Source organism: Elgaria multicarinata, chromosome 1 (assembly GCF_023053635.1).
Source record: "Elgaria multicarinata webbii isolate HBS135686 ecotype San Diego chromosome 1, rElgMul1.1.pri, whole genome shotgun sequence".
Classification (NCBI taxonomy): domain Eukaryota; kingdom Metazoa; phylum Chordata; class Lepidosauria; order Squamata; family Anguidae; genus Elgaria; species Elgaria multicarinata.
In genome coordinates this window covers 195,301,504-195,328,504 of record NC_086171.1, presented here as the reverse complement: position 1 = coordinate 195,328,504, position 27,001 = coordinate 195,301,504, and the positions used below count along the sequence as shown (strand labels likewise).

At 41.7% G+C, this 27,001-nt stretch overlaps 1 protein-coding gene across 2 annotated transcripts; it reads left to right on the top strand.

Annotated features, from left to right (window-relative positions):
• Positions 1-2,686: 2,686 nt before the first annotated feature.
• Positions 2,687-26,789, top strand: UBE2V1 (ubiquitin conjugating enzyme E2 V1). 2 transcript variants are annotated; one of them, XM_063146195.1, is made up of 4 exons: positions 2,687-2,800; positions 21,387-21,535; positions 23,510-23,635; positions 24,697-26,789. In XM_063146195.1, the coding sequence occupies exons 1-4, from the start codon at positions 2,779-2,781 to the stop codon at positions 24,841-24,843; spliced, it is 444 nt and encodes a 147-aa protein (XP_063002265.1). In that variant the 5' UTR covers positions 2,687-2,778; the 3' UTR covers positions 24,844-26,789. The 2 variants fall into 2 exon arrangements, with proteins under 2 accessions (XP_063002265.1, XP_063002257.1); XM_063146187.1 differs by lacking the exon at positions 2,687-2,800 and adding an exon at positions 7,948-8,081.
• Positions 26,790-27,001: the final 212 nt, after the last annotated feature.

Genomic DNA, 27,001 nt, shown 5'->3' with positions numbered 1-27,001 from the left:
CCATCATGTCTCACTGTTGTCTGTGTCAGCTCGGGGTGACAGGAGTTGCAGTCTAACATCATCTGGACAGCCACAAGTTGCCCATGGAATTTATAATTGCTCCGGCTTACAGTTTGGAAACTTTGAGTAAGAGGGAGCTAAACTGACTCCAGTTCCAATGCACTGGGAAGTTTGCTTGGGTGACCCCATTAAAATTAGTGGGAGCAGCACAACAGTCATTCAAAGAGGTTTGGCAGAAGGAGGGCTCCCCAAAGGATTGTGCCCTTTATTGTCTTGGGATTCAGTGAAGAGTTGGAAACAGAGGCCTAGAACCTTTTTTGCTTCAGTATTGTAGACTTTATTGTTGTTCAGTTTTTAATGGTGCTTTTCAAATTCAAGCAATCTCCTTTTGACACAAGCAGGAACCTGAACTTGTATCCAGATCGGTGAGGTTTAAACTGCGGAGCAGTCATGTCTTGCTACCATCCCAAGTCCGAGAGGCAGTGTGGTGTAGTGGTTAGTGTTTAATTTAGGCCACGGTTACCCAAGTTCAAATCCCAGCTCAGCCATGGAGCTTGTGGGGGGACCTTGAGCTTACCACTCTGCCTAATTTGTGACACATGCATGTGTGTGAGAGAGAGAATAACATGAGGAGGACCATGTAAACCTCCCTGAGCTTGTGGCTGAAGGGTGGGTGGGATAAATGTAACAAGTTTACTCATGTGGCATGGAGTTCACAGCACATTCTCAGAGATAACAAAACTAAATAGAAAATAAAACTAAGTAAATGGAAAACAAAACTAAGTTAATAGAAAGCTAAACTAAATAAAAAGTTACTACTTGGTCTCTCTTTCCCAAATAGCACCATTGCCTTGAACTGCCTGTAAATATAAAATCAGTATTTGAGCATAGAAAGATCAACTAACAAAATACATTTGCATGAGTGAAGTCCATATTGCCACTGAAGTTATCGGAAAAACCTCCATAAATTTTAATGGAGCTGGACTTGCACCTATCATTTTTGACAATGCAGAAAACTGACCTATTTGTCCAAGTTCAGACTGCGATCCTGTGCATGATTATCCAAGACAAAGTCTCCTTGAACACAACGTGCATTACAGAATTTCACCGTAAAACTCTTGTTTTATCCCGGGCTCAGGAAGTTTTACAGCTGCTCCAGATTTTGTGTTTAAGGGTGCACCAACTGCAATGCATTCTTTGCACTGAGTCTTAAAAATTCCAAATCAAAGGCAATAGTGTGATACACTCTTTTCTCTTATACAAAAACTATTTCCCAAAGCTCTATCCTATTCCAGCAGGACCAAAAAACCCAAAACCAACGGTGTGGGTGTAACTGGAGAGGAGGATCATGTAAGCCACCTTGGATTCCTTACAAGAGGAAAAAGGTCAGATATTATTGTAATAAATAAAATTCTGATTCCCAATTGTTCAATATTACGTAGTAATGGAAAGATGACTCCGCCTTCCCTAAACAAAGAAAGTCATAGAATCATAGAAAAGCAGAGTTGGAAGGGGCCTACAAGGCCATCGAGTCCAACCCCCTGCTCAGTGCAGGAATCCACCCTAAAGCATCCCTGACAGATGCTTGTCCAGCTGCCTCTTGAATGCCTCTAGTGTGGGAGAGCCCACAACCTCCCTAGGTAACTGATTCCATTGTCTACTGCTCTAACAGTCAGGAAGTCCAATGGCTTCTACCCATCATTCCTAGTGTCCTACTTTATAGAGGACAGTTCTCTATTTGAAGGCTGTCAGAGGACAGTCCTCCATTTGAAAGTGTCTCTTGAAGGGCTGTCCAGTCCAAGGCCAGTTCAAAGATAAAGAACTATAAGAAGGAAGCGCAGGGGCCTTGAAATCACCTATGAACAATCTGGACAGCAGGCTGAGAGGAGGCACACTGATCACAATCCTTTCCACTGTGGTGAAATGCATAGCAATTATTTCTAAATACGCATCCATATATAAAAATGAATATCGATGCCCGCTTTTCTGCTCTTTTCTTTTCTTTTTTTGGCGATGCTGCGAGAGTTACTGCCAAGCTTGTGCACGCTTTGCAGGGAGTAAGCACCACTCAACACAAGAATTACTTCTAAGCAAACATGCACAGGATTGTACTAGTAGCCCTATTACCCTGTTGCAGCAAACCCAACAAAGAGTCTTATGGCAACTTAAAGACTAGCCAATTAATTCTGGCATAAGCTTTCATGTAGTGTCCACTGCATCAAATGCATAGTGTAAATTGTGCTGTAAATTTGCTCGCTTAATATACTGTTTTCTGAGGCAGTTGGTCTTTCCTGTGTTTCTTTCCACTGAGGATAATAATAAAATAATAATAATAATAATAATAATAATAATAATAATAATAATAAAATTAGGTATAAAATATGCGTTATAAAGTATTTAACAATAACAATAATACCACTAGTAAAAATACGGTCGCCCAGCCCCTTCTTGGCGAACGTTCTACTCTTAAAACCTTCACATGCCTCGTTAGAAAACCGAGCCTACGCTTCGCCCTCCAGAGCGTGTCCATTTCCAAAACGAAATACCTGCACACACACACACACACCCCGAAAAAAAGGGCTCCTTTGCTGCTGCTTCAGCCACTGAGGGACACGCTTTGGTCAGGCCAGCCGCCTGGCACCGCTTTGTTTTCCTGTCCTGCGCCCGCCCGCCTGCCAATCGCCGAGCCACTCATCGCCGCCGCTGCCGCCACTCACTTCCCGCGTTGAGGTGACGTGGGCGGCAGGGAGGCCGGGCTCGCAGCGACAGCGGCGCAAGATGGCGGCCACCACGGGCTCGGGTGAGCGGGGACCGGGTAGCTGAGGCCAGCCTGGCCTGTGGAAAGGGGGCGACCCCGCTCGGAATGGGGAAGGGGCGGGAGGCGGCAGAGACCCGCTTCTCCGGGGCCGCGGGGAGGCGACCCGGCGGGTTCCCTCTCACTGGGGCTGCGCCGGCTGGGTGTGTCAGGGGCCTGAGGGGCGGCGGCGGCCTGGGAGGCTTGTGGGGTGTCATCCTGAGGCCGAGGAAAGAGGCCCTGACGGAGCTGGGGAAGAGGGAGGCCGGTGGCTTGCATGATGGAGGGCGAGGGAACACGGCAGGGCCAGGGCGGCCCTCTCCCCCTCCCTGCCTGCCTGCCTCCCTCCCTCCCGGCTAGTAGGCTGCCGAGTAATGGAGCGTGCCTTGTGGCAAAGGGGCGGCGGTGGGGGAAAGACTCCGCAGGAAGTGTGTTAGTGGAGCGGGTGAGGTTGATCTATGGGATGCGCAGGAGGTCGTGTTTGAACCGGGAACGCTTAGTAGAGCCTCCATGTTCAGAAGCAGTGCATCTCTGAAAACCTGGGGGCTGCTGGCCTCCCTGTGCCGCTTGCCAGCTTCCTGGAATGACCTGGCAGGATGCGGCTGGAAGCAAGGATGCTGAATTTGGTGGAACCTTAATCTGCCCCTGTAGGGCTGCTCTAATGAGTGTTTTGGGGGGTGGGGGGAATGTACTTCAGGAAGGATGTGCTGGCAACCTTGAAGAAGGATGTGCTGGGGCTGGCATGGTAAGCAGCAGTTTGTTTATTCTCGCATAATTATATTCTGGCTTTCTTTCATTGTGGAAATACATGGGGTTCCAAGGTGGTCTTCCCAGATAGGCACTGATGACCCAGGCCTGCTTAGCTTCAGCAAAGTGGCTGAATCGTGTACCTTCAGATCATGGATGGGTTCAGTACCTTTTTCAGTCGCCACTGCCATCTCACAACAAACATACACACTTTTTTAAAAAAAGAAATGTTAACTGTCTCTTATTGTAGGCTGCCTTAGAGGCCTGTCAGAAAGCCGAAAGCTATTATAAATATTTTAAATCGATAAATGTTTCCAGAATGGTCTCTGACTTCTAGGCTGCTACCCAATAGCAGGAGGACAGGCAGATATGGGTCTTTGGGGAGAGTTCCTCTGTAATTAATATTGTGTCTCATTCTTTCTCCAGAATGCTGCTCTTGGCTTACAACAGCCCCAAGAGATTGACTAGTATAGCATAATAATAGCTAAGGGACTAGGCTATGACCCAGGAAGTCTGTGATTCAACCCATGCATCTGCTACAAGCTCACCAGCTGGCCTTAGGGAAGCTGGTTTTTTGTTTGTTTGTTTTTAGCCTGAGCTCAACCCCAACCCCCTTTTTCAGCAATCCCAGTAATACCAGGCTACTGTGAAGATCACTAACGTAATGTTTGGAACTGTGTTAGATGCTAACGTGTTATATAAATCATTAATATTTATTAGATTATTCTGTGAGGTGGTGACATATTCAGAGAATCTTATAGCTGAACAGGGATTTGAACATTGGCTTTCTGTATTCAGTGTTTTAACCCTCTGTAAAGTTGAGGTTGGTTTTTAGGAGATACAGACATCTTTGAATTGGTTGGTAGGCTTGGGTGTAGGAAGCAGAGAGGACGAGACATGGTAAGTTATAACAGTTGGAGTCTCTTGGTATAGTATAGAAATGTAAAATGTCTGGAAATTTTGAAGCCATGGAAAAGACCCCTTCCCCCGCCCCCCAGTGAAAAAAATAGATGTGGAGGGGGAATGGAAAATGGGCAGTACTTATTTTAGCACTCTAAAATTTGTTATGTGAACTTGGTTTGTTTATGCAATTATCATGTTTGGTATACTAAATGTAAAAGTATAGTTTATTCAGATAATATTTATACATTTACTAGTTGAATTTACTTTTAAATGGTTGTAATTTTTGTTACAAATTAAGCTATGAGCTGTTTAACTCTAAGGAATTTAGCATTTCTTAGTTTTTGCCAGCTTATGAGAAGCAGCAAAAAATTAAAGTGGAATACAGAAGAAACCATCAACATTATAGTAAAAGAAAGGAAGTTGCTATATATTCTGAATTTAGCCTCCTCCACAGTGTTAAGTACAGTCAGAGAGCACTCATTTTCAGAAAAGCAGGTGAGAAAAAAGCAGGGCGGGGGGATGGGAATAATAAAAAGTCAAATTTGCTGCATCAGTCTCATTTTCTGAGTTGTCAACAGTTTCTGCCTCTTCTGATGATTTTTATCATCTTCCTGGACTTCTAAAAACTGAAAGTTCTGTATCCACCTTTTTGTATGCCCATTTATTTCTTGATTTGTTGTAAATATTTCCAAACATAGATCAGTTTCTTTCACGTGCTGCAGAAGATGGAGAACTCTGAAGGAGGTAAGAAGCAAGGTGATTCAGAAGATGAGTTATGGAAAAGCCATGCCACCATTTTTGCAGGAGGGACATTAGCCCAGATTGCATTCCTGGAACAAATACCTGAAAATGTTCTGTATTCTGCACTATTTGAAAGTACCTTCAGAACATCAAGTCCTAAGCATGCTGCTTGTTTTGTAGTCCAGTCAAAGGCATTAGTAGTGTTAACATCACTTATATTTTTGCCTTTGAATCTTAGATGCAAGAGATTTGCAGCATCATGAATTTCTTAAGGAAGTCTTTACTTTCTTCTGTAACTATAAGTGGAGATACACTTAGATTCTCAAAACAGACGGTTTTATCTTGACCATTTGGTAAGGAATTTCTGACAAAAGCACACTGTCCAATTCAGATGCAGTGATTGCTGAAGAAATAGGCTTTAGTATCTTCAGGGAATTCTGCAGCTGAAACTAGAAGACATCATCATCAAGTACAGTGTGCTTTATACTTCTGGGCACTTTAAAACCCTCAACTATTACTAGTTTTTGAAGACCTTCGATTTTTTAGTAAACTTTCAAAAGAAGATCACTATTCCACCCCACTCCACTACAGAGTTTCATAATCCATTCCCCCCCCCCTCATTTTTTCAGGAAAAAATGAGCTGTCCTTAGGAAAAAACAAATAGGGTTTCTTTTGAATGTTTTTCGTTTCTTTTGAATGTTTAGGGGGTTTTTCCCCCTGGAGCTTCACATCTCTAGTGTAGTATAGCAAAACTTCTGGAATCTTAACTTATAGAGGAATGGATGGGCCTCTAGGGAAACCAGTGTAGTTTAGTGGGTAGATAGTTAAATCTAGGACACAGGAATTCAAGTTGCACCTGTGCTGTATGGTAGGGTGACCATATGAAAAGGAGGACAGGACTCCTGTATCTTTAAAAGTTGTATTGAAAAGGGAATTTCAGCAGCTGTCATTTATATATGGAGAATCTGGGGAAATTTCCTCTTCACAGCAGTTAAAGCTGCAGGTGCCCTGCCCTCTTTTAAATCTGGTCATTCTGTTATAGCTCCTGAACCTTTAACTGTTGTGATGAAGAGGGAATTTCACAAGGTTCTCCATATGTACAAATGACAGCTGCTGAAATTCCCTTTTCTATGCAACTGTTAAAGATACAGGAGCCCTGTTCTCCTTTTCATATGGTCACCCTACTGTATGGCCTTTAGCGAGGCACCATTTCTCTCTCAGCCTCAGTTTAAAATGGTTTTTATCCTTTCGCATAATACTAGAACTTGGAGATATCCATTGGAGCTGATTGGCAGTAAATTCAGAACAGGCAAAAATAAGTGCTGGGAAGGGCTGTTGGGACCTTCTGCACATACAGAAGTTCCCAATTTTATTCCTTGACACCTCAAGTTAGAGATGGAAGACTTCCTACCTAAAACCCTGGAGCACTGCTTGCCAGTCAGTGTTAACAATACTGGGCTAGATGGACCAAAGGTCCTGCTTAGTATAAGGCAGATTCCTATGTTCCTTATATCAGAGGTGGGCAGCTTGTGGCCCTCTACATACTTTGGCTTATAACTCCCATTAGCTCTAATCAGCATAGCCAGTGGTGATGGATAATGGGAGTTGTAGGCCAAAGAATCGGAAGGCCACAAGTTGCTCACCCCTGCTTTACACAGTGTATAATTAATTTATGAAATATATTGCTACAAGATATGGTGATGGTGTCTACCTTAGATAGCTTAACACTAGATAAATTCATGGAGGATAAGGCTACCAATGGCTTCTAGTCATGATGGATATATACCACTTCCAGGATTAGAAGCAGTATGCCTGTGTATACCAGTTGCTGGGGAACATGAGTGGTAGAGTGCTATTGCAGTCACTTTGTACTTGTGGGTTTCCCAGAGGGTTTTGGTCAGCCACTCGAAAACAGGATGCTAGATTAGATGAACTATTGGGCTGATCATTCCACGGCTCTTATGTTCAGGGATGGACTCAATAAAAATACTAAGGCAAACTTGACAATTAAAAAGTGTTAAGTTGGCATAGCGCTGTGGCTACAGGGATCTCATAGTTTTGTTTTGTTTTTAATATGGCAAGACTTCTTTGGTTTGTTTAGCTGTATAATGAAGGTTTGTATTAGGCTGTGTCTTTAAGATGCCCGCTAGGGTTTTTTATAGAGAAAGAATTGAATACATTTCTAGATCATAAGGTGTGGATCTGGATTATCTCTGTTGAGGTCTCTGCCAGTAAATTGTGCTTTCAGAAAAGATTGAGGGAAACATGGCACGTTGAAAACCTTGTTCTAAACACTAGTTGGTAGGGCTGAGTAACAGGAATTCTCTCTTTTCAGATGAAGGGAATCCATCACTAAGATAAAGACATTTTTCTTTGCTGTGTTGATCCCACCTGGGAGTCAGGACTCTGTTATGGAGAAACTGTTGGGATAAAAATTGTTATAGTTTTGAAGGAATGGGGAAAATATAGACTGAACGCTTCAGAAGATATGCATAGGAATTTCTTATTAATAATCAAAGTTCCTGTGACACCATAGCATCTTTGTCTTGAAGCCCATATAGCTGAAGTAATAAGAGATGCTGACATATGAACGGTATAATCCTATGGTTGCTTACTTGGAAGGAAATCTTATGAGTTTATTGAGACTTACTATATAGGATTGCAGTCTAAAAATTATGTCTTCTATTCCACAATGTTAACATAGGAATCTGCCTTATACTAGGTGACAGATTACTTGTCCATCTTGCCCAGTATGATCTGCTCTGACTGGCAGCTGGTCTCCAGGGTACAAGGCAGAAGTCCTTCCTATCTTCTGCTATCTAATCTTTTTAGCTGGAGATATCAGGCATGTACGGTACTACCAAGCTGTGGTCCCTTCAACAACGTGGAATGTCAGGTAAATGAGAAGGAAGCATGAACTAGAGTGGAAGTCTGGGGTGGCAGTTTTCTAGAGGATGAAACTGATTCTGAAACCTCTAAGTGGGGAGATGCTTTGTGGTAAAGAGGTAGTACGTGGAGGGATAGTGGTATTCCTCCAAAATAAATTTGGAACAGAATAATGGGTGAAATCCAACATGGTGTGAGAGGAAGGCAGCTTGCAGAACGGGACTTTCTCCTCTCCTCCTTCCTGCAGCCCCTGCCCAGATGGTCCCCTAAACTTGTGGAGTATATTTTGAAGGTGCAGGAGGCTGTGTGGGGGAAGGTAAAATCACTCCTCCCTATGCCACTGACAGAAACCATTTTGTGAGTGGAAGGACTTAATTGGATCCCACCCACTGTTTTCTGTCAAGTTGAGTGAAATATTTGAATTGGCTCTCTCCCCCTACCCCCACCCCCACCTGCCCAATGGAACTAGTAACAAATTTTTCACTCATCCAGATAGAGGACAATATTCACTTCTCAGATTCACTTCATTTTGTCTTTCAGTTTAATTTTTACATAGTGTCAAGAAACTAAGTGCAACTGACAGATGTCTTGGTTTGTGGGCCTTCTCTTTGGGATACAAGGTTTATCTTGACAGAACTGTAGATAGAAATAAGGGGATAACAGCATTTCATGTAATGCTGATGTGAGCACTTTGCCATCACTCCGGACCCAGAGCAGACATAAGCTAATTGAGCTCTTTTCCACTGATATGAAAGAATCTGGGAGTTTCCGTATAATGTATCCCAGGGGTGAACGGAGAGAAGAGGGGGAGTTCTGGCATCTTTGTTACTGCATTATGCTGGTATAGTGACTTATTTATTTTAGGGAACCTTAATTATTCACCACATATTTGTACTGCATTTTAATGCTCAAGACAATATTTAACTTCAATTAAAAGTGGCCTAATATTACCTAATAAAATGCCAAGGTGGTTAGATCTTAATTCTTTTTTTTTTTTAATGACGATATAATATACTTCTCAGGGTTTACCAGCAATATAGTAATATCTTTCTTTTTCTGGTTCCTGCCATGAAGTCAGATTTGAACAAGGCATTTTTATAATCCATAACGCAAAAATTGAGAAGGCCAATAGGTTGAACCTGTATGAACCTACCTAGGCCCTAAAATCACCCATAGAGGCCCTGCTCATGTGCCATAGAGTAAAATTCATCAGGTTGGCAGATGCAAGAGACATGGCCTTTTCTGTGGTGGCCCTATCATTCCGTTTCTCTCACTGACTTTTTTAATTGGCCTTAGGGACTTGGATGTTTTGGGACACCTTTAATTGATTCTGATATGTATTTCTGTCTTACATGTTGATATTTTTAATTTGTATTTGTATTGGGGGTATTTTAATACTGCTGTTTTAGTCAATTGCGTTGAGCCTATCAAGTGCTAGCACTAATGACTAATTTCAGCAGCAAATCGCTGCGTTTCCCCTTTGCCTAGCATGCGCTCATGATATTACGCTAGCACATGATATTACGCTAGCAATGGATACTGTCCATTGTATGTGTGTTTATTTTGTAAACTGCCTTGAGGGTTTTTTTACCTTTAAAAGCAGTATTCAGATATTTGAATAATAAATAGATTTGCATGGTCAGATGATTATTTATTTCCCACGTTTGCATCTTACCTGTTCTCTATGGAGCTCAGAATGGCATACATAGAGGGTTCTCTCATTCCATTCTCACGTTCTGTTCTCACAACAACACTGGGAAGTGAACTAAGCTGGGATAGTGTGCCTGAACAAATGTACACTTAGTAAGTGTACTTAGCTTTAGATTTCCCTAGTACTGGCACTGTGACCACTGTACCATGCTGTTTCTTATCACTTCCTGTTCTGGGCAATTAGTTCTGTAGAGCAAAATATGTTTGCTGAGCTTGTTGGGCAAATGATTGCTCTCAGTTTTAAAGTTATATGTTCATACATGTGTATGAAAAACTTTAAAAACCAGTTTCAAAGCAGAGGAATTATCAAAATTCACTTCACTCCTCAGTAGTAGCATATTTTACCTTGTTAGTTCAGAAAAGAACTACACAGTTTTACTTTCAAGTTCTGCTTTGAAACATTAGCACAAGTTTAAATATATACTGCGCAGGAAATTATTGAATAAGGAAATGAAAAATAGTCTTTCACTTGTAGCTCTTCTGTCTTTAGTATCAGCCTTCATTTTAAACATTTCAAACGGAAGTATGGTTAACAATATTTTATAAAACATCAGCTAATTCCTTAACCTTGCTTGAGGCTTGCATTTTACAGAGATATTTTCCTTCTGCAGATGTGCTCCATGTTTTAGGAACCAAATTTGATATGCTGGCACTTCACTTACACTGGCTTATCAGCCTGTACTCTTGATGTAATGTAATTTTTGTGTAGATGTGCTCCAGAAGTGGTTGGTACATCCTTTTAAATACTTATCTCCTGTTGCAGGAAGTTTTAGGATCGGGCTGTTCGAATAAAATCTGATGCTGACATAGGGACCTCATGTCCTTTCATTCTGTCCAGCCTGCTGTCCCTTAATCTTTTGCAGCTGCTGACTTTGCAGTTCAGAGTTGGCTGGAAGAAGAACAAGGCAAATTGCTTCATTTTTTTTCTGGATGGCTTTCAGGGCCTTCACTGAAAGAGGCTATAGAAACCATGAGTTGCTGTTTGGTTGAGTGGATTCCACATGGCTGGATAGCTGAGTGGCAAGCAGAATGTGTCACCTATTCTACATTCAGGTGGTATTGCTAGACAGCTGAGACAGGGCTATGGTGCCTGTCTGCCTTTCCATCTGTACCACAGGGTTGACCATTGCAGGGTTAGAAGTAATGGCATATGCCTTCCAGTTTGGATCATGGAAGGACCCATATGTACATTAACAGTGCCACTTATATCACCGGCAATGGAAAAGTAAGCAGTGGAGGTCACGCTGATACATTCTGGGGTAAAGGGTCATAAGTACTCTGGCAGTATTTGAGATTAGGGTGTAACTACTCTATCGTCTCTTGTCATATGCAATTTCTTCCAGTTTTGCTTTCTCTCATTGTTTCCGTATTAATCAATCGTTTAAGTGAAAAGAGATGCAACGCCCCCTTTTTCTTTTTGCTGTTGGGATGGCAAATGTGTTCCCCTGTAGAAGCTACAGACAATATATAGCATGTGAACACAGAAAGCTGTCAGACCAGTGGTCTTTCCTGGCCAGTTTCTATTCTGACTGACAGCATTTCTCCAGATTTCAGGCCTTTCTTAGCTTTGCTGCTTGGGATCCTTTTAACTGAAGATGCGAGGGATTAAACTTGGAAACTTCATCGTGCAAAGTGCTGACTCCTCAGCAGCACAGGTGTTTGCAGGCAGAGGAGAGTCACTGCTGCCTTCTCCTTGTTCCCAAGTCTCTTTTCAGTCTTGGTCATGGAACCAAACCAGACTCAAGGCAGGAAGAGATAGAGGAGCAACTTGGGTAAATACTGCTGAAGCAGGCTCAATAAAGAGTATTGTTATTTTCAACCGAAAGAAATTGGTCATTTCATTCAATAAGCTGGGAAGCTTCTCTGGGATGCTGCTTCAGGGGGGAGCTGAATGGGAGAACATGCATTATGATGCCCACCCAAATATTGTGAAGAATGCTGTTCAGTTAATACCTCTTTACTGAGCGTATTGAGTTTCCATGACAAAACCCAGAAATGGAGCTCAAATTGAGGACAACACCCAGCTTGAAGTGCAGACTGCTCTAGCTATTTCCTGTATGTTCTGAAACATGTCTTGGCAAAAACAATTGATGCAGAAATACCCTCAGTTCTTTTCAACTTTGTGTCTTTATTCCCCACTAGAGGTTCCATCTTTGTCTCTTTCAACTGTTTCTCAATTCCCCAAATGGCTTTGGATAATTAATTCATTCTTTTCCCCAAAAAATGATGTGGGAGAAAAATAACTTCAACAGTGAAAACATCTTGGGTGCCTGAGGGCTCATTTACACCAAACAGGATATTCCACTATGAAAGTGGTATATAAAAGGCAGGACTGACACTACTTCCTTATAGGCGGTATGAAAGTGGTATATAGTGGTACTGAAGTGGTCTGACAACTGTTGGGGCCCATTGACACATACCATATACAGCTTTCATACCACTTTCGTTGTGTTATATCCTGCTTGGTGTAGATGTGTCATGGGCCCCAACAGTTGTCAGTGCACTTCAGTACCACTATATACCACTTTCATACCGCTTTCAGAGTGGAATATCCTGCTTGGTGTAGATGAGCCTTGAGTGTACTTTACATATTAGTGATGTCAAGGCGCAGAGACTATCCTGCTAACAAGAACACTTAGGGCGTTACTAGACGAGGCTCTAGCGCGCGTTACCTTCCGCAGTCACGTCGAGGCTTCCAGATGACGTTCACGAGGATCCGCCGTTATCCCGCGGTGAAGCCTCTTTCTCCCGACTTTAAAAAAGTGAGTTTTAGGGCGCCTTTTCCTGCTGTCCCACGGTAATTCGGAGTACGTGTGGGAGGATGTGAGGTCACTGCGGTCGGCACTGGTCAGGAAAAGGCGTGCTAAGGGGGAATGGTCAGCGGCTTCGGTCAAGCCGCCTCCGCCATTTGCGCGCAGTCCGCCAGCTGGGGCAGCGCGGCGGAGCGGCTTTTTTTTTTTATTTCCCCAGTGACAGTTTGCGCAGGACCGGAGGACCGGAAAAGTGGCTGGTGACTCCTTGCGGTGGGCAGCTACCGTGGCCGCATAATGGCGGTGCTGTACGCTGCCTGTTAGTGTGGGTACCAGGCTGGCAGAGGGCAGAGCTGTTTGTGGGCTGCTGCCATGGCTACGGCCAGATGTGAGTTGGCTCCTTGGGATGGGGCAGAGGGCACAGAGGCGATCATCGCCGCCGACACCTCAGAGGCATGATGGGAGATGTAGGCACAGAGTGGCCATGCAGACGATTGACCTCGGGTCATATGACACCCGCCACGACCCCCATCAGGAAGTGAGCGCATCAATGTTGACCCTCAACAGCACCAGCAGCACTTCAGCTGGCACTGGCACTGCCGCCGCTGCCGCCGCCAGGGCCGGCGGCGGCATCGCTGACGGCTGCGCAAGTTTGCGGTCTTTCGGACGTGCGCAAACCGTGCAGCGAGCGAAAAAAAAAGCCGCGGCAATCAGGCCGGTGTGGCTGCGCAACCGTTCTCGCGGCGGCAGCAGCACAACCGGCGCAAACTTCCGCCACAAATTGAAGGCAGGTGTGGAGCATGAGGCGTCACGGCTGAACGGGAAAAGCCGCTTTCACCGCTCCTCAACGACGGAACACCCGGTAGGTCTAGCAACGCCCTTACAGTGCTGGAAGTGACTTTGGAAGGCATGGCTTACAGAGCTTACATCAAAATTAACCTGTTTAATTGATATGGTGAGAGATGACTGATTCAGGCGCGAATTCCCCTTATGGTAGGGTGGGGAACCTTATTCGGGCAATCAACTGGCATGTGACCCCATCATGATTGTCCAGTCCCTATCCAATCACACTTTCATTGATATGCACATACTCACACTTGCACACCACCCTTCCCTGACAACAATCTGGCTTCTAAATGCAGTGATATTGATTGATTGGCAGCTGTGTGGCCAAGAAGCCCCAAAACCCTTGGCTTACAGCATGTTCAGGCACAAGTGCCCAACAGCATATGTTCCTTGTCTGGCTTTTCCCTCTGGGAAAGGCTCAAGGGAGCAAGGCCAACTAAAAATTGTAGACCCCTGGTTAAGCATGGATCCCACGCTTGAAAAGGCCAAAGGCCACTGCTCTACAGGAGTGACTGTTTGAAAAATAATGAAGGAATAATAAATACCCAGAAAGCCATGCTGAGAAGCCCTTAAGAAATTGAGATTTTCCTGCTATTAGGTTATTAATCTATGAGAACAGTGGGCAGAATGAAAGTAGATGCTGCTATAATCTACATTTATGTGAAGTTGAGCAGAGTCTGAAATAAGTGACTTTCTAGATTAAGAATATAAAAAGAGTTGTGCTGGATATGTTCAAAGGTCTGTCTAGGCCAAAATTCTGTTCCTACAATGGCCAACCCAATGCCTGTGGGAAACTCACAAGCAGGATAGTGCAATAGCACCTTCCGACTCATGGGGTCCAGCTGGTTTAGTACTTTGTTTCCAGCAGTAAACAATGCATGATAGAAATAGCTGTCCCCAGCAACGGCATCTGTGGGATGCAGAAGTGTTTGGCTTCTGAAAAATAGAGATGCCATTCAGCTACCATGGCAAATACCTGTTGTTAAGACCATCTTACCTATATTTGTTTAATTCTTTTTATGGCTTCTGTTACAGAAAAAGTCCTCTTAAATGTTTTCATTGTAGCATGCACAGTGTATTCTGCAGTTCCCATAGTCAATGAGGTGAGGTTCTGGTAGGGAAATTTGCAGAATGATGACATCATTTGACATAATTTGTTTCACTGTAGCAGTCTTCGCCAACATAGTGCCCTCCAGATCTTTTAGACTACCAATTCCCAGCATTCCTAACAATTTGCCATGCTGGCTAAGGCTGATAGGAGTTGCTCCAAAACATCCGAAAGGTGGTAGGTTGAGGAAGGCAGCTACTAAGAAGGAGAATGAAACATGCACAGCAGCAGCTTTGTGCCACTTGTAATATCAAGTTTGGTCCTAAAGTGGATAAAGGAGTGCCAATATATAAATGACATAGGCGGAGTGATTGTTGACAAAATCAAATGATTCTTGGACGTGTTATGATAGAATGAATGACTTGCTGTGCATGATCAGACATATGAATCCTTTTCACATTATATGTGTGTATATGCACTCAAGGCTTGAAGCAGGTGCAAGGGGCCTGCCTCCAATGTGTTAATTGGCTAGCCCCACCTCCTATGTCCACAGTTGTGTGGCTGTCCTGATGGCATGGGGCACTTACGTGTAAGCAGCTGCTCATGTATAGCAGTTTCTAAGCAGACATTCACGTTCAGTGCGTGAACAATGGGGGGCAGGGCTAGCTGGGCATTTAGGGTTGAAGTGAAAAAACAAGCTGAAGGCAGGGGTTTCCCTTCTCTTGCATTTGGGGTTAAAGCGAGGAGTGTGTCCCCATTCCTGCTTCAAAATCATTGTCATCATCTGCTATGGAGTTTTAAATTTTGATATAACAAGCAATGGTGAGAATCCTGTAGAGGTTAACTTGGTGGTAGGTGCAACAGTGGATTTGATTGCTACCTTAAATTCATGTAGTATGACAGATTAATGTTTTGATTCAGCTTGAACCATAAGAAATTAAATGTTAAACACTTAATTGCCTTTCTGGGTTTTAATACTCCATCTAATCCTGTATCTCAGACTGGCACAATGCCACAGAAACTCAAGCTAGGCAGTAGCCTTTACCTTTTTGTTATGCATGTGTGCATGTTTGAAAGTTTGTTTTCTCTTCTTGATAGACTGTTCCACTAAAACACTCTGACGTGTAATTCTCACATAAATCAACATAGGAGCAGGTAAACCTGTTCCATTCCTGGGCTGCTTGAGTGGCTACCTTCTAATACAGAGATTGGTCGTTTCCTCTGTAATTTTCATTTCTGTGCCACCTGGCTTAATTTTGGGCCCTTCCCTTTTTAACATAGGGTTCTTATACGATATAGCTGTATATTTGCTTGCACTTGATAGCTGATAATTTTGGTTGGTTTCATAAGTTATGTCACTGCAGTGAAGGGTTAGATCAGGTGTGGGTAACAGTCTTTTGGAGTTTTGGGGTTTTTTTTGTCAAGGGCTGTATTTAATGAGGGTAATAGGTTGGAGGCTGCATGACGGATGGGCTGGGTCAGAGCCAAAAGTGGGTGGGGTTTCCCCTTTTCTCTCTCCCTCTCTCCCTTTTTTCCCTGCCCAATGGGCTGCCAGAGAAAGGACAGATTGGTCTGAACTTGCCAGAGGTTTGAACTTTTTGCTTGCAGGGGGCTATTAAAATTAGGGCAAGGTTGGCAGGTTGCCCACTCCTGGGTTAGATTAAGGCAAAATAAGTGTCCTTTGTGTCAATGCTGTTTCTCAAGATCAATAAAGCAGTTGCAGTGCTAGGCTATTGCCAGGAGAGAGAGCACAGGGTGCACTTTCTTGGTAGTTACCAAGAATTTGTGGGTTGGTTACATAATTGCATGTAGTTTCTGAAACTTCCCAAGTTGCTTGCGCAAGACAGCCTTGGGACTTACATTTTTTTTTTTAAAAAAAAAAAGCAATCTTATATTCCACTTCTCAAGGATAAAGTCTTCCTGAAGCAGCTAACACTGAAAGATTTTTAAACAACATAATAAGAGCAGTTAAAACAGCAATAATAAATTAAGCCAATACAATTTCCTGTCCAAAGGCGGTTTGAAATAAAATTGCATCTGGATACCTGCCAGCCTTCTGAACATGGAATTCTCAGGTGGGAGGCTTGTACACTTCATAGCCTAGTTTGGGAGGCTGCCAAACAGTCCGCCAGCTGCAGATCAGGGGTGAAATGAGAGACCACTATATAATGGTGAAGAAGAAGCATCTCAGCTCCCCCGCCTCCCCACACTCCAAAGTAAAAGGAATGCTAGCAACAACCTTCCCATGGTATTGGTGATGCTATGTGTGAGAGAATAAGTAAACAACCCAGGAATGCCCCATTCCTGGGTTGTTTCCTGTGGGATGTGGTGAAGTTTAGCAATGCAATTCTCCCCCACCCTCTTGTAAATCTACTTGGATCTAAAAATTATAACTTTGAGATAATGTTGGTTTTTTGGGGGGGTGTTAATATGTGTCCTGTTCTTCACAGGTCAATACACAGCTTCAATGATAATTCCTTGGTTTTCAGCATTTTGTTTTTAAGACATTTCAAAATTCAGAAATTATTATAGATAGATTAAAAACTCAGTAAAAGTATTAATTGGTTTGGCAATTGTACAGCAGTGTTATATTGAAGGCAACTGGCATGTCATCTTCAAATCTATCAGCTCAGCTTTGGAAATAATTTTATATGTTAATATATAGATATTAGGTTACATGCAGACTTAGGGCTCATCTACACCAAGCAGGATATTCCACTATGAAAGCAGTATATAAAAGGCAGGTGCCAAACTACTGCTTTATAGCGGTATTGAAGTGCACTGCAGGATGTACAGTACTGCTTTATAATTTATTTATTTATTTATTTATTTATTATATTTTTATACCGCCCAATAGCCGAAGCTGTCTGGGCAGGTCACAAAAATTAAAACCATAATAAAACAACCAACGGGTTAAAAACACAAATATAAAATACAGTATCAAAAGCACAACCAGGATAAAACCATGCAGCAAAATTGATATAAGATTAAAATACAGAGTTAGAACAGTAAAATTTAAATTTAAGTTAAAATTAAGTGTTAAAATACTGAGAGAATAAAAAGGAGAGAATAAAAAGCTGGCGACGAAAAGAGTACAGTGTAGGCGCCAGGCGGACCTCTCTGGGGAGCTCATTCCACAACCAGGGTACCACAGCGGAGAAAGCCCTCCTCCTAGTAGCCACCTGTCTCACTTCCTTTGGCAGGGGCTCATGGAGAAGGGCCCCTGTAGATGTTATAAGGGAACTGAAATACACTGACAATTGTTGGGGCCCATGACATATCTACACCAAGCAGGATATAACACTATGAAAGTGTTATGAAAGCGGTATGTGGTATGTGTCATGGGCCCCAACAGTTGTCAGTGCACTTTAATACCACTATAAAGCAGTGGTGTGGCTCCTGCCTTTTATATCCCACTTTCATAGTGGGATATCCTGCTTGGTGTAGATGAGCCCTTAGAAGTGACCCAGTTCACATGTAATGATCTGCCATGTGTTAATTAATTAACCCACTGTTGGTTGAGGCTGCACGCTGGTTCCGCTTTGCATCTGGTTTAGCAGACATCCCAGGAACACCGCATTCCTCGGCTGTTCAGCACTCCGGGTTCTTCAGAGAGAAACGACACAGAGTTTTAACCCCAAAACAAGCCACAGGTTAAAATTCTGGGCTGGCTTGCATGACACAACAGCCCATGGGTTAAACATCCTATGGGCTGTCAAGGACAAAGCTGAGAGAGTGGATGTGCTACCTACAGCATGCCCACCACTTCTGCTTTTATTCCGCAGTGTTTGATTGGTTCCTTTGTAGGTTGCTTAGTGTGTTAACTACTGGGTTGTTTAGCTCCTAAACAACTCAGCACTTCAGGTTCGGACAATATGCAACCTACAAAGGAGCCACTTGTGGGTTGCTGAGTAAAAATGGAAGTGGCCAGCCCATGGGCTGTCCTGTCATGTGAATCAGGTCTCTGTGTTTTTACTCCGTCAACAACCCAGAGTATTGGGTTTGGACAAAGAATCATAGAATAGCAGAGTTGGAAGGGGCCTACAAGGCCATCAAGTCCAGCCCCCTGCTCAATGCAGGAATCCACCCTAAAGCATCCCTGACAGATGGTTGTCCAGCTGCCTCTTGAAGGCCTCTCTAAGTAACTGATTCCATTGTTGTACTGCTCTAACAGTCAGGAAGTTTTTCCTGATGTCCAGCTGGAATCTGGCTTCCTTTAACTTGTAAACAACCCAAGAATGCAAAGAATGCAAAGCAGAAGTGGCAAGCAAGCAGGAGGTAGTGTGTTTGCTCTCACGCTGCCCTAACAACTCGTGGGTTAAACACCATAGGTTATTATGTGCAGACCATGCCTTATTCATAGTTAGAGTAGACTCACTTAAATAAGTGTGACTTAAGTTAGTCTGTCTAAGCCCTATTCAGTTCAATGGGCTTGCTCTAAGTGTGACTAAATCTGGATCAACCCATTAAATTTTAGTAGACAGAACTTTTACCATGGGCAATTTTTCAAATAGTGAAATATTGCTTGAACTGTGAGTTAACACTTGATTTGAAGCTGTTACTAAAATTGTTATTAAAATTGACTACTTCTGTAAGTGTCATTGTTCCCCTTAGAATATAGGGCAACTTCTGTGTAAATGACCAGTCCTGTTGCTTGGCAATAAGGTGGTAATAGTAAAGAGCAACATGTTCACAAAGCATGTCACTGTATCATTTCTCTTGTCAAGCACTCCTTTTATACCCTTGCATTCTGAAACAGCTTGAACTCCAGGAACACTATAGCAAAAAAGCTTTACCAGGAAAAAAAAAACCCTGTTGCTGGCAATATTTATTTCCAAAAAAATTACCTTGACTTTTTCCAAAAGATAAAAAAAGAGCAGTTAACAAAATCGACAAGGTAATACAGGTTACAATAAAAGTGATTTTTTAAAAAATCTTGCATTGTACCATCAGAAACATAACAAGAAGTAAAATAATAAGCACTTGTCTCAACAAAAATGTTTTCACCTGCCTCCTAAAAGGACAGGTCAATTCTGGCTGGCAGGCAATGGTATAAACTCCACGCTTGGAATGTTACTACCCTGAAGGCCCTGTTTACTGCCTCAGCAATTCATGGGAAGAATCTGGAGGAGAATCTTTCATGAAGTTTTTAATGGGCTCATTTGGAAGCAGGAATTTCCTCCGTTGTGTTGAACTGAGATCATAGAAGCATTATTGGTAATCACTAGTCCTTTAAATTTAACCTGGAAGTAAGTAAGTGGCCAGCAGCGCTCAGGATGTAAACTGTGACATTTTTATTTATATATACATTCCTATTCTGCCCTTCTAATGCTTATGCACTCAGGGCAGTTTACAACAAATAAAATTAAAAAACCCACAATACAGCAATATCAAATAAAACATAACACAGTGGAAGCATGTACACAGATATATTCAGTCCTTAAAACATTATCTGCCTGCAGTTTCCGAAAAGTCTTCCAGGCTAGCTCATATGTAGTATGTTAAAGTATTTGATGCTAGAGTTGCCAAGAGACATGGATGATGTTTGTTAAGTTCTTGCTGTCCTGGAAAGGGGAGCAGCTGGAGTGTCAGGTGTTATTGGAGATAGAAGGATAATACCATGTACAGAAATAGATTTACTCTACCCTGTGCCTGTTTGGTGCATTCTCTTCTCCTTCTTATTGTTTTATTATGATTCTATTAGAATGTAAGCCTATGCGGCAGGGTTTTGCTATTTTTTTGTTTTACTCTATACAGCACCATGTACACTGATGGTGCTATATAAATAAATAATAATAATAAAAATAATTTAGAATATTTCATTTATATTGGTATGCTTAGTTTTATTTGTGCCTTTGTACTCCACCTTGGAAACCATCTGGCTGAAGGATGGTTTAGAAATATTTTGTTAAATTAATACATTTAGTCAAAGCCCCAAACCTCTGAATCTGGAAAGTTAATGTTTGTCATGATTTGACTAAAGTAAGGATCTAAGGGGCTCATTGTAATACCGATAGTATATGCTAAACTGACCTGAGCATTTCTCCTTGGCTCATAATGCTCATATAAAGGTTTCATTGAGATTTTTTCTCTCTCCATCAAACTTAGCAAATAATGTAAGCTGAACTTTTGTTTCTTATCACTCTCATCCTTCTTGGACCATAGATATCATTCCTTTGTAAGAATCTTTTGCTACTAATTTGGAATAATTATTTCCTTGTATTTTATGTCTCTCTTTTTGCCTCTGGGAGAATTTATTGTACATTATGTTGGGCACACTCTTTGTGGAAGTGCAGCTCATACATTTAATTAGTAGTAATCTGCAGATAGTTGTGTCCTTTTTATTTTCAGTCCTTGGATTAAAAGCTTGTTAGACGTATTTGCCAAGGCAATAGTGCAAGCAAACTCTTAAAACAGCATCTTGTACTGTCTCTTATGTGATGCAAGATAAAACTGAGCAAATTGGGTAATTGGCTGATTGAGAGAGATTGCTTATGCATTCTTTTGACACATGCATAGTGTGGCTAAGAACACTTCCTGGGATGCCTGGATAGTCAGCTTTCTCTCTTCTCACTGTTTTGTTTCTACAGATTTAGTCTGCAAAACGAGTACCATTCCCTAAACTTGGTTCCTATAGCACATATTTTTTCGTGGATCACTCTAGGAGCTATGTTTTACATTTTTATTAACACAAGAGAACTGCATTACTACTTTAACTGCAAAAAAGGCATTTTCTGTTTATAATTGTTTTACTCGGTGAGGTTTGTTTTATTTTTTAATCTGTTTTTGGTTATATGCACCCCCATTGCTGTTCTCAATTGTAGGCTGCAGTCTTGTCCTCATACCCATGAGAGTAAGGAACATTGGACTCAGTGGGACTAATTAAAAAGATGTTTGGCATACTGGTCAAAAGCATCAGAACAGATATCCAAACTTAACTTCGTTGTGATTTAATTCTCAGGAGTAAAAGTTCCTCGTAATTTTCGACTGCTGGAAGAACTTGAAGAAGGTCAGAAAGGAGTAGGAGATGGAACAGTTAGCTGGGGTCTTGAAGACGATGAAGATATGACACTTACAAGATGGACAGGCATGATTATTGGGCCTCCAAGAGTAAGCATCAGTTTAAAGATATGAACATCTCTGTTCTGTAAATCCCTGTTGTCCTTGCAGAATGCATATTTCATATATATTTCTGCCAATGTGATAGGATTCATTCATTTTTCTGATTCTGATTTTGTTGTATAGGTGTTTGTCTAATAGTGTGAATTGTGTAGAATAGAATGTTCTGTGTATGACCTTTGTCCGATATTGGAAGTAGATCAGTGGTAATCCATGTTTAATTTCTCTCTCTCTCTCTCTCTCTTCCCCCCCATGCTAAATGGTACAGCCATGTATATGTGTGGCTCTTACAGCAATAAATTCATTGTTAAATCCTAATTTGGCAGTTGGGAAACTTATTATTGGATACTGTCAGGATTTTCTCAGCCCAGTACACAATTGATATTCATCTTCACCTCAAATATTAGCTTTTTGATATATTGGAAGCACTCACAGAAAATGCTAAACTATGGTTTAGTGCTATGTGCACATTCAGAAAAAGAGTCAGTGTAACACATTGTGCTCATGCGTTTCCTCCTCCCCTCTGTGACCAGGAGGAGATATAAACCACAATTCAATTTTACTTTAGCAGATTCCTGGCTTGTTGCTAATTCTGAACCAAGAATTGTGGTTTGTTGATGTTTTTAACTCGTCAATAAACAAGTCAACAAACCCTGGATTGTTTTGCTGGCTTGTTTAATAAACTATAGTTTGTTTTAAACTACAATTCCTTGATTTTCCATCAGGAATCCACTAAAGTGAAACTGAATTCTGGTTTATTCAGTCTTAATGAGGATTTTCCTGGTTAGGTGGTGGTAACCATGTTCTGTGATGACTCTCCCTCTTTTGTTCTTAAAAGCAACACTTTGCTTATGGAAACACTCTTAGTCCTGTATGCATCCAGACAGCTGAGCCACACTCATCTATTGCAGACACATACACTCGCAACTATACAGAGAACACTATACAGTACATATAAGTGATCTTGCTTTGGTAACTTGTTCTTTCAACCTTCTTTCTCAGGCAGGTAAATAATGTATCCTAAAGTCTATCTTTCTACCTACTTTCTCCTCTTCCCCCCCTTCTGTCACAGCTTTTTCTTGATATTCCAAAATGTGTTTAGGTAATAGGTAAATTCCACTGTCTGTCTTCAGGAATGTCTCTCATTTTGCTACTTAAGCTGAGGAACATAACTAACAGATACATATCTAGCTATATACAGCTGTGTGTGTTCATTTGGGGGATGACCAAAACTTTGTAACTTTATCAAAATCATATCTAAGCTAATAAGTCTTCTGCTCTGTAGATTAGTTGCTTATGAACTGCCCTTATGCCATAAGACTTATAGTAACCATATGCAAACCGATCTGTGCTCTTGGAATGTGCAAGTCAATTGTTTGGACTGAAGAGCTCATGGAACAGGATCTTTTGATTCAAGCAATGATTTAGCAGAGTGCCAATCTGTAGTTCCTTCTCCACCCAGCTGCAAACCCTAGCTCAGCCTTCTTCAACCTGGGGCGCTCCAGATGTGTTGGACTACAACTCCCAGAATGCCCCAGCTGGCTGGGGCATTCTGGGAGATGCAGTCCAACACATCTGGAGCGCCCCAGGTTGAGGAAGGCTGCCTAGCTCCTTCATGTTTTGTCACCTGGTCTTCACAGAATGGGCAAAGTTTGTTCAGAAATGGGTACGGGTTTGTGTATAGGATGTTACGAAGGGTAAAAAAAGAGAGAAAATGATCAGTTATTTAAGAGATGAGAAGGTATACTTGACGGTTCTATTAAGACATGTGCTTCCATCTGCCTTGCCAGATCTTTTCCTGTTGTATCATGAAATCATTACACGCAAAGCAGGGGGAGGGGGTGGTGATAAGAGAGAGAAAATGTAGCTTTGCTAATATAAAACTGATCTCTGTAAATCCTGTGAATGTGGTCTTCCTTCCATGATAGATTACCTGACACAGATATTTCTTTCTTCCCCCCTCAGACAATTTATGAAAACAGAATATACAGCCTTAAAATAGAATGTGGGCCTAAATATCCAGAAGCACCTCCATTTGTAAGATTTGTAACAAAAATTAATATGAATGGAGTAAATAGTTCTAATGGAGTGGTAAGTTTTTCACCATTTATATCTTAGCATTATTTAAACAAGTACTGTTTCATTGTCCGTTTTCTGGAAGGAATCTACTTAAACATACCAGGTAAAATCCAACATGTCCTACTTAGAGTAGACTGATGGAAATGAATGGAACTTAAAATAGTCATGATGAACATTCATTTCAATACTCATTGGATTTTATCCAGAGCCATTTATTAGTTAAATCTCCCTTGCAATATTTCTGTTAGTCTAAACACAAAAGTAAAATTCCACGTGTTTACTGATGAAAGAATTTTAGTCCCTTCATCTTTCAGCTGATTCAGTTTAAGATGACTCAGTGCACACCAGAACTTTAATATAGCTGCCTTCTTGAGGTACTGAAAGAAATTTCAGAATTTATAATATAATAAACAAAAGCTATTGATAGAAAAGGCTATCTTTCTAAGTCCATAGGACAGTAATAAACTAGAACTAAAATAGCCTAAAAAGTAAACTAATATACCTTTAATTTCCAGCCCCTACCAATTTAAGATGGCCTCCACTGAGTGATTTTCTAAGCTAGTCTGCCTTAAACTAGTGTCTTCCATAGGAGTTAGATTATAATTCCCAGCCTCCCCCCATTCCCCATTTAGCATGAGCAATGGCTGGGCATTTTGGGAATGATAGTCCAACATATATGGAGGGCACCAGGATGGGGAAGGGTATTCCAAAACTTTTGTTGATTAATCAACTTACTGAAAAGATTGTGTCCTTAGGCCAACATGCAAAGAGCTACTTTAGGCCTGGACAGAGGCTTGGGCCTGCCTAGTATGATTTATTTTTAAAAAACTTATGCTTCGAACCCCCTACCCCATGCTATATCACAAAGTGGTTTTCAGAATCTTCTCAGTTGCAAAGGTGTTGTACTATATAGCATTGGGGTTATTCTTGTATTTCAGAATACAAGTCAGAAACCTCCTTGTGTAAGCTGTGTACTTCTTTAGATTTTGGCCCTGGTCTTTTTCAGTGTTAAAACGGGTGGGGAATAAGAAGCTATTTGAGACTGATGGTTGTGGTTTTCCATTTGTTTCTAGGTGGATCCAAGAGCCATATCAGTCCTAGCAAAATGGCAGAATTCTTATAGTATCAAAGTTGTTCTGCAAGAGCTGCGGCGTCTAATGATGTCTAAAGAAAATATGAAACTCCCTCAACCACCCGAAGGACAATGTTACAGTAATTAATGAAAAACAAACAGAAAAATCATGCCCCTTCATTCAATTTAAGCGCTCTTCATTTTCCACAGTAGTAAATTTTCTAGATGCATCTTGTAGACCTCCAAGTACTGGAAAGGAAGTTCCCATGCAAAGGAAAGTCTATCTTGAGATACTGTAAATGATACTAATTTTTTTTCCATTTGAAAATAAGTTGTGCTATAACAAATAATGCTGTCGTGTAACCACTGTCCACATAGTTGAACTTCTGGTATCAAGAAAAAGTCTATTTAAATTTATTACTGTCAAGACCAGTGTGGCACATTGAACTCAACTGTGAAAAAGCATAAAAAGCATACATCACACAATCACATTGCTGTGTGTTTGGCCTGGGTTTATATCTTTTTCCCCCTGTCTGTCTGACTTCTCTCTCTCCCCCCCCCCCCCTCTCTCTTTCTCTTTCTCTGTATGTCTCTGTCTCTCTATCTCTGTGTGTGTTTGCAATAGAGTTGACGCTCAGGGCTATTTATTAGAGTAGACATGAAGGGCACAATCCACGGGGAAGTTCTCTTGCACAAGCTCCCCTTGAAGAGAACTGAGACTTTGCAAGAGTTTCATTGTGCTCTTTCACAGCTCTCATTCATTCCAGTAGGGCTTGTTCAAGATAGTGTCCAAAAAGGATTGTGCCCAAAGGTTTCAATTCCCAGTCCTAGGCTGGGCTGTATGGACTACTAATGGGATGTGTTGGTATCCTCAGTCATCCCTCCCTTTGTGCAGGCTCTAGTAAAATGCTGAATGTGTCTGGGGTTGATTTTTGTTTTTCTGTTTTTAAAGAATGCTATAGTAATTTGGGGCAGGCTCTTCTTTCTACCAATAACCTTTGGCTAAGACATAGATTGTATTTCTGCACCACCCTTTCCCCAATATGTGGGCTTTGGGATGATAGATCTGTGGGTCTTTCAGTCTTTCCTCTCTCCCTTTGTCATAGTTGGGGTGCTGCTTTCTTTTTGCCCCTTCTATGATGCTTTCCTTTACACCTGGCCAAAAGAGGTAAGTGGCTGGCAAACCGCCTGATTTTATTATTATTGTTGTTGTTGTTATTGTTGTTATTATTATTTTTGCTTCATGCTTGTCAACCTTTTTTTTTTCCGTTTTGGCGGGGAGACTATAAATGCAGTCTTCACCAGCTGAGAAAACAAGAGTGTCCATTTTGCTCGCAAGTATCCTTCCCTTCCTGCCCTGTAGCGCTGCTTCTACACCGCCAAGCTGGCCATGGCTGATGTTATTAGATAGGCTTTTGATATGGTGAAAAGAGCAGTAATTTACCAGGATCGCTTAAGCCTGTTAAGAATGGCCAAATATTGTGGAAAGTTCTCTACATAGAAATTTGGAACAAACACTCCAGCTTCCTGAGCTGAAGGTCACTACCTCTGCTTGAACGCCATGTTAGCTACTCATCGGTGTGTGTAACATTTGGCCCTGTAACAGCCTGCCAACATAGGGACTAACTAATCCACTCCGTGGAAAGGAGATTTTGTTCTGACACTTTGCAGAGAGGAGGACTCCTTCCTAAAGAACTGGATGGCAAAGCCATGTATAGTGGGTTAGGGTCCATGATTGTCAAGGCTTCCTGGCAAATCACTTCCTTTTCGGATTTCTTGTTTTGGACCACTGACTGCTGAAATATGGATGCAAGCTTACATGCAAACAATCTAGTGTGTCCTCTTTAAGTTTTATGAAAATAAAAAATTCAGTGTTTGTGTAAAAAAGAAAAGACAAAAGTCACATTTAAAAGCAGAAGCTATCAAGTCAATGAATAATTGATGTTTCCATTAACTCTTTTGAGAAAAAATATTAGTTGTAAGGATTTAACATCCTGTGTAATTAAAAAATTTAACATAACAGTATTCCATAAGCAGCCTTTTTATTGTATCAGACCATTGCCTGATTTTAATATAATAAAAAGTGTGCATTAATATTATTGTGCTGTAATTGTATTTATGTTTAGAGTGGGAATCCCTGGTAAGGCTGGGCATGGGGGAAGATCCCCTGTGCATACCACCCCATTGAAATAATTATTGGAACCTGCCAAAGAGTTCAGCTGTTTATGCAGCCTCCATGGATTTCAGCAGGGCTGGCATTGGGGAGTTTCCCCTCTGATTTATGCCAGTTGCTAGTAAGTATTAAT